The sequence below is a fragment of the Coregonus clupeaformis genome, unplaced genomic scaffold (assembly GCF_020615455.1).
Source record: "Coregonus clupeaformis isolate EN_2021a unplaced genomic scaffold, ASM2061545v1 scaf1283, whole genome shotgun sequence".
Classification (NCBI taxonomy): domain Eukaryota; kingdom Metazoa; phylum Chordata; class Actinopteri; order Salmoniformes; family Salmonidae; genus Coregonus; species Coregonus clupeaformis.
The window spans coordinates 149,675-159,341 of NW_025534737.1; the positions used below are offsets into that span (position 1 = coordinate 149,675).

At 52.3% G+C, this 9,667-nt stretch overlaps 1 protein-coding gene across 1 annotated transcript in view; it reads left to right on the top strand.

Moving 5' to 3' along the window:
- The window catches only part of mkrn2 (makorin, ring finger protein, 2), a gene marked incomplete at its 3' end in the record, with an annotated part of 38,105 nt that extends 28,457 nt beyond the window's left edge, over window positions 1-9,648 (top strand). Inside the window, exon 4 of the mRNA XM_045217951.1 lies at window positions 9,583-9,648. Coding sequence (XP_045073886.1) covers window positions 9,583-9,648 — 66 coding nt within the window. The remainder of the gene's footprint in view (window positions 1-9,582) is intronic.
- Between the last annotated feature and the right edge of the window lie 19 nt (window positions 9,649-9,667).

Consider the following 9,667-nt stretch of genomic DNA (forward strand, 5'->3'; position numbering starts at 1 on the left):
AGAGATAGCGCTACAGTAGTAGAACCCCTGGTGCTGAGAGATAGAGGTACAGTAGTAGAACCCCCTGGTGCTGAGAGATAGCGGTATAGTAGTAGAACCCCCTGGTGCTGAGAGATAGAGGTACAGTAGTAGAACCCCTGGTGCTGAGAGATAGAGGTACAGTAGTAGAACCCCCTGGTGCTGAGAGATAGAGCTACAGTAGTAGAACCCCCTGGTGCTGAGAGATAGAGGTACAGTAGTAGAACCCCTGGTGCTGAGAGATAGAGGTACAGTAGTAGAACCCCTGGTGCTGAGAGATAGAGGTACAGTAGTAGAACCCCCTGGTGCTGGGAGATAGAGGTACAGTAGTAGAACCCCCTGGTGCTGAGAGATAGCGCTACAGTAGTAACCCCTGGTGCTGAGAGATAGAGGTACAGTAGTAGAACCCCTGGTGCTGAGAGAGAGGTACAGTAGTAGAACCCCCCTGGTGCTGAGAGATAGCGCTACAGTAGTAGAAACCCCTGGTGCTGAGAGAGAGGGCTACAGTAGTAGAACCCCCTGGTGCTGAGAGATAGAGGTACAGTAGTAGACACCCCCTGGTGCTGAGAGATAGAGGTACAGTAGTAGAACCCCCTGGTGCTGAGAGATAGAGGTACAGTAGTAGAACCCCCTGGTGCTGAGAGATAGAGGTACAGTAGTAGAACCCCCTGGTGCTGAGAGATAGCGCTACAGTAGTAACCCCTGGTGCTGAGAGATAGAGGTACAGTAGTAGAACCCCCTGGTGCTGAGAGATAGAGGTACAGTAGTAGACACCCCTGGTGCTGAGAGATAGCGCTACAGTAGTAGAACCCCCTGGTGCTGAGAGATAGAGGTACAGTAGTAGAACCCCCTGGTGCTGAGAGATAGAGGTACAGTAGTAGAACCCCCTGGTGCTGAGAGATAGAGGTACAGTAGTAGAACCCCCTGGTGCTGAGAGATAGAGGTACAGTAGTAGAACCCCCTGGTGCTGGGAGATAGCGCTACAGTAGTATCAACCCCTGGTGCTGAGAGAGAGGTACAGTAGTAGAACCCCCTGGTGCTGAGAGATAGGGCTACAGTAGTAGAACCCCCTGGTGCTGAGAGATAGCGCTACAGTAGTAGAACCCCTGGTGCTGGAGAGATAGAGGTACAGTAGTAGAACCCCTGGTGCTGAGAGATAGAGGTACAGTAGTAGAACCCCCTGGTGCTGAGAGATAGAGGTACAGTAGTAGAACCCCCTGGTGCTGAGAGATAGAGGTACAGTAGTAGAACCCCCTGGTGCTGAGAGATAGAGGTACAGTAGTAGAACCCCCTGGTGCTGGGAGATAGAGCTACAGTAGTAGAAACCCCTGGTGCTGAGAGATAGAGGTACAGTAGTAGAACCCCCTGGTGCTGAGAGATAGGGCTACAGTAGTAGAACCCCCTGGTGCTGAGAGATAGAGGTACAGTAGTAGAACCCCCTGGTGCTGAGAGATAGAGGTACAGTAGTAGAACCCCCTGGTGCTGAGAGATAGAGGTACAGTAGTAGAACCCCTGGTGCTGAGAGATAGAGGTACAGTAGTAGAACCCCTGGTGCTGAGAGATAGAGGTACAGTAGTAGAACCCCCTGGTGCTGGGAGATAGCGCTACAGTAGTAGAACCCCCTGGTGCTGAGAGAGAGAGGTACAGTAGTAGAACCCCCTGGTGCTGAGAGATAGGGCTACAGTAGTAGAACCCCCTGGTGCTGAGAGATAGCGCTACAGTAGTAGAACCCCCTGGTGCTGAGAGATAGAGGTACAGTAGTAGAACCCCCTGGTGCTGGGAGATAGCGCTACAGTAGTAGAACCCCCTGGTGCTGAGAGAAGAGGTACAGTAGTAGAACCCCCTGGTGCTGAGAGATAGCGCTATAGTAGTAGAACCCCTGGTGCTGAGAGATAGAGGTACAGTAGTAGAAACCCCCTGGTGCTGAGAGATAGAGGTACAGTAGTAGAACCCCCTGGTGCTGAGAGATAGAGGTACAGTAGTAGAACCCCCTGGTGCTGAGAGATAGAGGTACAGTAGTAGAACCCCCCTGGTGCTGAGAGATAGAGGTACAGTAGTAGAACCCGCTGGTGCTGAGAGATAGAGGTACAGTAGTAGAACCCCCTGGTGCTGGGAGATAGCGCTACAGTAGTAGAACCCCCTGGTGCTGAGAGAGAGAGGTACAGTAGTAGAACCCCCTGGTGCTGAGAGATAGGGCTACAGTAGTAGAACCCCCTGGTGCTGAGAGATAGAGGTACAGTAGTAGAACCCCCTGGTGCTGAGAGATAGAGGTACAGTAGTAGAACCCCTGGTGCTGAGAGATAGAGGTACAGTAGTAGAACCCCTGGTGCTGAGAGATAGAGGTACAGTAGTAGAACCCCCTGGTGCTGGGAGATAGCGCTACAGTAGTAGAACCCCCTGGTGCTGAGAGAGAGAGGTACAGTAGTAGAACCCCCTGGTGCTGAGAGATAGGGCTACAGTAGTAGAACCCCCTGGTGCTGAGAGATAGAGGTACAGTAGTAGAACCCCCTGGTGCTGAGAGATAGAGGTACAGTAGTAGAACCCCCTGGTGCTGAGAGATAGAGGTACAGTAGTAGAACCCCCTGGTGCTGAGAGATAGAGGTACAGTAGTAGAACCCCCTGGTGCTGAGAGATAGGGGGTACAGTAGTAGAACCCCCTGGTGCTGAGAGATAGAGGTACAGTAGTAGAACCCCCTGGTGCTGAGAGATAGAGCTACAGTAGTAGAACCCCCTGGTGCTGAGAGATAGAGGTACAGTAGTAGAACCCCCTGGTGCTGAGAGATAGAGTTACAGTAGTAGAACCCCCTGGTGCTGAGAGATAGAGGTACAGTAGTAGAACCCCCTGGTGCTGAGAGATAGGGCTACAGTAGTAGAACCCCCTGGTGCTGAGAGATAGAGGTACAGTAGTAGAACCCCTGGTGCTGAGAGATAGAGGTACAGTAGTAGAACCCCCCTGGTGCTGAGAGATAGAGGTACAGTAGTAGAACCCCTGGTGCTGAGAGATAGAGGTACAGTAGTAGACACCCCCCTGGTGCTGGGAGATAGCGGTACAGTAGTAGAACCCCCTGGTGCTGAGAGAGGCTACAGTAGTAGACACCCCCTGGTGCTGAGAGATAGGGCTACAGTAGTAGAACCCCCCTGGTGCTGAGAGATAGAGGTACAGTAGTAGAACCCCTGGTGCTGAGAGATAGCGCTACAGTAGTAGAACCCCCTGGTGCTGAGAGATAGCGGTATAGTAGTAGAACCCCTGGTGCTGAGAGATAGAGGTACAGTAGTAGAACCCCCTGGTGCTGAGAGATAGAGGTACAGTAGTAGAACCCCCTGGTGCTGAGAGATAGAGGTACAGTAGTAGAACCCCCTGGTGCTGAGAGATAGCGCTACAGTAGTAGACACCCCCTGGTGCTGAGAGATAGAGGTACAGTAGTAGAACCCCTGGTGCTGAGAGATAGAGCTACAGTAGTAGAACCCCCTGGTGCTGGGAGATAGAGGTATAGTAGTGGAACCCCCTGGTGCTGAGAGATAGAGGTACAGTAGTAGAACCCCCTGGTGCTGAGAGATAGCGCTACAGTAGTAGAACCCCTGGTGCTGAGAGATAGCGCTACAGTAGTAGAACCCCCTGGTGCTGAGAGATAGAGGTACAGTAGTAGAACCCCCTGGTGCTGAGAGATAGCGCTACAGTAGTAGAAACCCCTGGTGCTGAGAGTAGAGGGCTACAGTAGTAGAACCCCCTGGTGCTGAGAGATAGAGGTACAGTAGTAGAACCCCCTGGTGCTGGGAGATAGAGGTACAGTAGTAGAACCCCTGGTGCTGAGAGATAGAGGTACAGTAGTAGAACCCCCTGGTGCTGAGAGATAGCGCTACAGTAGTAACCCCTGGTGCTGAGAGATAGAGGTACAGTAGTAGAACCCCTGGTGCTGAGAGATAGAGGTACAGTAGTAGAACCCCCTGGTGCTGAGAGATAGAGGTACAGTAGTAGAAACCCCTGGTGCTGAGAGAGAGGGCTACAGTAGTAGAACCCCCTGGTGCTGAGAGATAGAGGTACCGTAGTAGAACCCCCTGGTGCTGAGAGATAGCGCTACAGTAGTAGAACCCCCTGGTGCTGAGAGATAGAGGTACAGTAGTAGAACCCCCTGGTGCTGAGAGATAGCGCTATAGTAGTAGAACCCCCTGGTGCTGAGAGATAGAGGTACAGTAGTAGAACCCCCTGGTGCTGAGAGATAGAGGTACAGTAGTAGAACCCCCTGGTGCTGAGAGATAGCGCTACAGTAGTAGAACCCCCTGGTGCTGAGAGATAGAGGTACAGTAGTAGAACCCCTGGTGCTGAGAGATAGAGGTACAGTAGTAGAACCCCCTGGTGCTGGGAGATAGAGGTACAGTAGTAGAACCCCCTGGTGCTGAGAGATAGAGGTACAGTAGTAGAACCCCCTGGTGCTGAGAGATAGCGCTACAGTAGTAACCCCTGGTGCTGAGAGATAGAGGTACAGTAGTAGAACCCCCTGGTGCTGATAGAGAGAGGTACAGTAGTAGAACCCCCTGGTGCTGAGAGATAGCGCTACAGTAGTAGAACCCCCTGGTGCTGAGAGAGGTACTGTAGTAGAACCCCCTGGTGCTGAGAGATAGAGGTACAGTAGTAGACACCCCCTGGTGCTGGGAGATAGCGGTACAGTAGTAGACACCCCCTGGTGCTGAGAGATAGGGCTACAGTAGTAGAACCCCCTGGTGCTGAGAGATAGAGGTACAGTAGTAGAACCCCCTGGTGCTGAGAGATAGCGCTACAGTAGGAGAACCCCCTGGTGCTGAGAGATAGCGCTATAGTAGTAGAACCCCCTGGTGCTGAGAGATAGAGGTACAGTAGTAGAACCCCCTGGTGCTGAGAGATAGCGCTATAGTAGTAGAACCCCTGGTGCTGAGAGATAGAGGTACAGTAGTAGAACCCCTGGTGCTGAGAGATAGAGGTACAGTAGTAGAACCCCCTGGTGCTGAGAGATAGCGCTACAGTAGTAGAACCCCCTGGTGCTGAGAGAGAGGTACAGTAGTAGAACCCCCTGGTGCTGAGAGATAGAGGTACAGTAGTAGAAACCCCTGGTGCTGGGAGATAGAGGTACAGTAGTAGAACCCCCTGGTGCTGAGAGATAGAGGTACAGTAGTAGAACCCCCTGGTGCTGAGAGATAGCGCTACAGTAGTAACCCCCTGGTGCTGAGAGATAGAGGTACAGTAGTAGACACCCCCTGGTGCTGATAAGATAGAGGTACAGTAGTAGAACCCCCTGGTGCTGAGAGATAGAGGTACAGTAGTAGAAACCCCTGGTGCTGAGAGAGAGGGCTACAGTAGTAGAACCCCCTGGTGCTGAGAGATAGAGGTACAGTAGTAGAACCCCCTGGTGCTGAGAGATAGAGGTACAGTAGTAGACACCCCCTGGTGCTGAGAGATAGCGGTACAGTAGTAGAACCCCCTGGTGCTGAGAGATAGAGGTACAGTAGTAGAACCCCCTGGTGCTGAGAGATAGCGCTACAGTAGTAGAACCCCCTGGTGCTGAGAGATAGAGGTACAGTAGTAGAACCCCCTGGTGCTGAGAGATAGCGCTATAGTAGTAGACACCCCTGGTGCTGAGAGATAGAGGTACAGTAGTAGAACCCCCTGGTGCTGAGAGATAGAGGTACAGTAGTAGAACCCCCTGGTGCTGAGAGATAGCGCTACAGTAGTAGAACCCCCTGGTGCTGAGAGATAGAGGTACAGTAGTAGAACCCCTGGTGCTGAGAGATAGAGGTACAGTAGTAGAACCCCCTGGTGCTGGGAGATAGAGGTACAGTAGTAGAACCCCCTGGTGCTGAGAGATAGAGGTACAGTAGTAGAACCCCCTGGTGCTGAGAGATAGCGCTACAGTAGTAACCCCTGGTGCTGAGAGATAGAGGTACAGTAGTAGAACCCCCTGGTGCTGATAGAGAGAGGTACAGTAGTAGAACCCCCTGGTGCTGAGAGATAGCGCTACAGTAGTAGAAACCCCTGGTGCTGAGAGAGAGGGCTACAGTAGTAGAACCCCCTGGTGCTGAGAGATAGAGGTACAGTAGTAGACACCCCCTGGTGCTGAGAGATAGAGGTACAGTAGTAGAACCCCCTGGTGCTGAGAGATAGAGGTACAGTAGTAGAACCCCCTGGTGCTGAGAGATAGAGGTACAGTAGTAGAACCCCCTGGTGCTGAGAGATAGCGCTACAGTAGTAACCCCTGGTGCTGAGAGATAGAGGTACAGTAGTAGAACCCCCTGGTGCTGAGAGATAGAGGTACAGTAGTAGACACCCCCTGGTGCTGAGAGATAGCGCTACAGTAGTAGAACCCCCTGGTGCTGAGAGATAGAGGTACAGTAGTAGAACCCCCTGGTGCTGAGAGATAGCGCTACAGTAGTAGACACCCCCTGGTGCTGAGAGATAGAGGTACAGTAGTAGAACCCCCCTGGTGCTGAGAGATAGAGGTACAGTAGTAGAACCCCCTGGTGCTGAGAGATAGAGGTACAGTAGTAGAACCCCCTGGTACTGGGAGATAGAGGTACAGTAGTAGAACCCCCTGGTGCTGGGAGATAGTGCTACGGTAGTAGAACCCCCTGGTGCTGGGAGATAGCGCTATAGTAGTAGAACCCCCTGGTGCTGGGAGATAGAGGTACAGTAGTAGAACCCCCTGGTGCTGAGAGATAGAGGTACAGTAGTAGAACCCCCTGGTGCTGAGAGATAGCGCTACAGTAGTAGAACCCCCTGGTGCTGGGAGATAGAGGTACAGTAGTAGAACCCCCTGGTGCTGAGAGATAGAGGTACAGTAGTAGAACCCCTGGTGCTGGGAGATAGAGGTACAGTAGTAGAACCCCCTGGTGCTGGGAGATAGCGCTACAGTAGTAGAACCCCTGGTGCTGGGAGATAGCGCTATAGTAGTAGAACCCCTGGTGCTGGGAGATAGCGCTACAGTAGTAGAACCCCCTGGTGCTGGGAGATAGCGCTATAGTAGTAGAACCCCCTGGTGTTGGGAGATAGAGGTACAGTAGTAGAACCCCCTGGTGCTGAGAGATAGCGCTACAGTAGTAGAACCCCCTGGTGCTGAGAGATAGCGCTACAGTAGTAGAACCCCCTGGTGCTGGGAGATAGCGCTATAGTAGTAGAACCCCCTGGTGCTGAGAGATAGAGGTACAGTAGTAGAACCCCCTGGTGCTGGGAGATAGAGGTACAGTAGTAGAACCCCCTGGTGCTGGGAGATAGCGCTACAGTAGTAGAACCCCCTGGTGCTGGGAGATAGCGCTACAGTAGTAGAACCCCCTGGTGCTGGGAGATAGCGCTATAGTAGTAGAAACCCCCTGGTGCTGGGAGATAGCGCTATAGTAGTAGAACCCCCTGGTGCTGAGAGATAGGGCTGCAGTAGTAGAAACCCCCTGGTGCTGAGAGATAGAGGTACAGTAGTAGAACCGCCTGGTGCTGGGAGATAGAGGTACAGTAGTAGAACCCCCTGGTGCTGAGAGATAGGGCTACAGTAGTAGAAACCCCTGGTGCTGGGAGATAGCGCTACAGTAGTAGAACCCCTGGTGCTGAGAGATAGCGCTACAGTAGTAGAACCCCTGGTGCTGAGAGATAGAGGTACAGTAGTAGAACCCCTGGTGCTGAGAGATAGAGGTACAGTAGTAGAACCCCCTGGTGCTGAGAGATAGGGCTACAGTAGTAGAACCCCCTGGTGCTGAGAGATAGAGGTACAGTAGTAGAACCCCTGGTGCTGAGAGATAGGGCTACAGTAGTAGAACCCCCTGGTGCTGAGAGATAGCGCTACAGTAGTAGAACCCCTGGTGCTGAGAGATAGCGGTACAGTAGTAGAACCCCCTGGTGCTGAGAGATAGCGCTACAGTAGTAGAACCCCCTGGTGCTGAGAGATAGCGGTACAGTAGTAGAACCCCCTGGTGCTGGGAGATAGCGCTACAGTAGTAGAAACCCCCTGGTGCTGAGAGATAGCGGTACAGTAGTAACCCCCTGGTGCTGAAAGATAGAGGTACAGTAGTAGAACCCCCTGGTGCTGAGAGATAGAGGTACAGTAGTAGAACCCCCTGGTGCTGGAAGATAGAGGTACAGTAGTAGAACCCCTGGTGCTGAGAGATAGAGGTACAGTAGTAGAACCCCCTGGTGCTGAGAGATAGAGGTACAGTAGTAGAACCCCTGGTGCTGAGAGATAGAGGTACAGTAGTAGAACCCCCTGGTGCTGAGAGATAGAGGTACAGTAGTAGAACCCCTGGTGCTGAGAGATAGAGGTACAGTAGTAGAACCCCCTGGTGCTGGGAGATAGCGCTACAGTAGTAGAACCCCTGGTGCTGAGAGAGAGTAGGCAGTAGTAGAACCCCTGGTGCTGAGAGATAGGGCTACAGTAGTAGAACCCCCTGGTGCTGAGAGATAGCGCTACAGTAGTAGAACCCCCTGGTGCTGAGAGATAGAGGTACAGTAGTAGAACCCCCTGGTGCTGGGAGATAGCGCTACAGTAGTAGAACCCCTGGTGCTGAGAGATAGAGGTACAGTAGTAGAACCCCTGGTGCTGAGAGATAGAGGTACAGTAGTAGAACCCCCTGGTGCTGAGAGATAGCGCTACAGTAGTAGAACCCCCTGGTGCTGGGAGATAGAGGTACAGTAGTAGAACCCCCTGGTGCTGAGAGATAGAGGTACAGTAGTAGAACCCCCTGGTGCTGAGAGAGAGAGGTACAGTAGTAGAACCCCCTGGTGCTGAGAGATAGAGGTACAGTAGTAGAACCCCCTGGTGCTGAGAGATAGAGGTACAGTAGTAGAACCCCCTGGTGCTGAGAGAGAGAGCTATAGTAGTAGAACCCCCTGGTGCTGAGAGAGAGAGCTATAGTAGTAGAACCCCCTGGTGCTGAGAGAGAGAGCTATAGTAGTAGAACCCCCTGGTGCTGGGAGATAGAGGTACAGTAGTAGAACCCCCTGGTGCTGAGAGATAGAGGTACAGTAGTAGAACCCCCTGGTGCTGAGAGATAGAGGTACAGTAGTAGATCCCCCTGGTGCTGAAGAGAGAGCTATAGTAGTAGAACCCCTGGTGCTGGGAGAGAGGTACAGTAGTAGAACCCCTGGTGCTGAGAGATAGAGGTACAGTAGTAGAACCCCCTGGTGCTGAGAGAGAGAGCTATAGTAGTAGAACCCCTGGTGCTGGGAGATAGCGGTACAGTAGTAGAACCCCCTGGTGCTGAGAGATAGAGGTACAGTAGTAGAACCCCCTGGTGCTGGGAGATAGAGGTACAGTAGTAGAACCCCCTGGTGCTGGGAGATAGAGGTACAGTAGTAGAACCCCCTGGTGCTGAGAGATAGAGGTACAGTAGTAGAACCCCCTGGTGCTGAGAGAGAGAGCTATAGTAGTAGAACCCCCTGGTGCTGGGAGATAGCGGTACAGTAGTAATGGTGTGTCAGTTTCAACTAAGAAGTTTTAGTATGTAGTTTAGTTTGCTGCTAGGAGGTCAATGTAATGCAGCCAGCAGTATAATGCAGAGGTCTGTTACCTTTACTTCAACTGTATCCTGTTGTCTTTCCTGTGTGTTTTCCAGCCTTGGGCTATGACAGCAGAATGATGCCCTATGGTGGAGATGGCTCAGAGGTGACCGAGGCTGAGTGTTGGGCAGAATACCATGA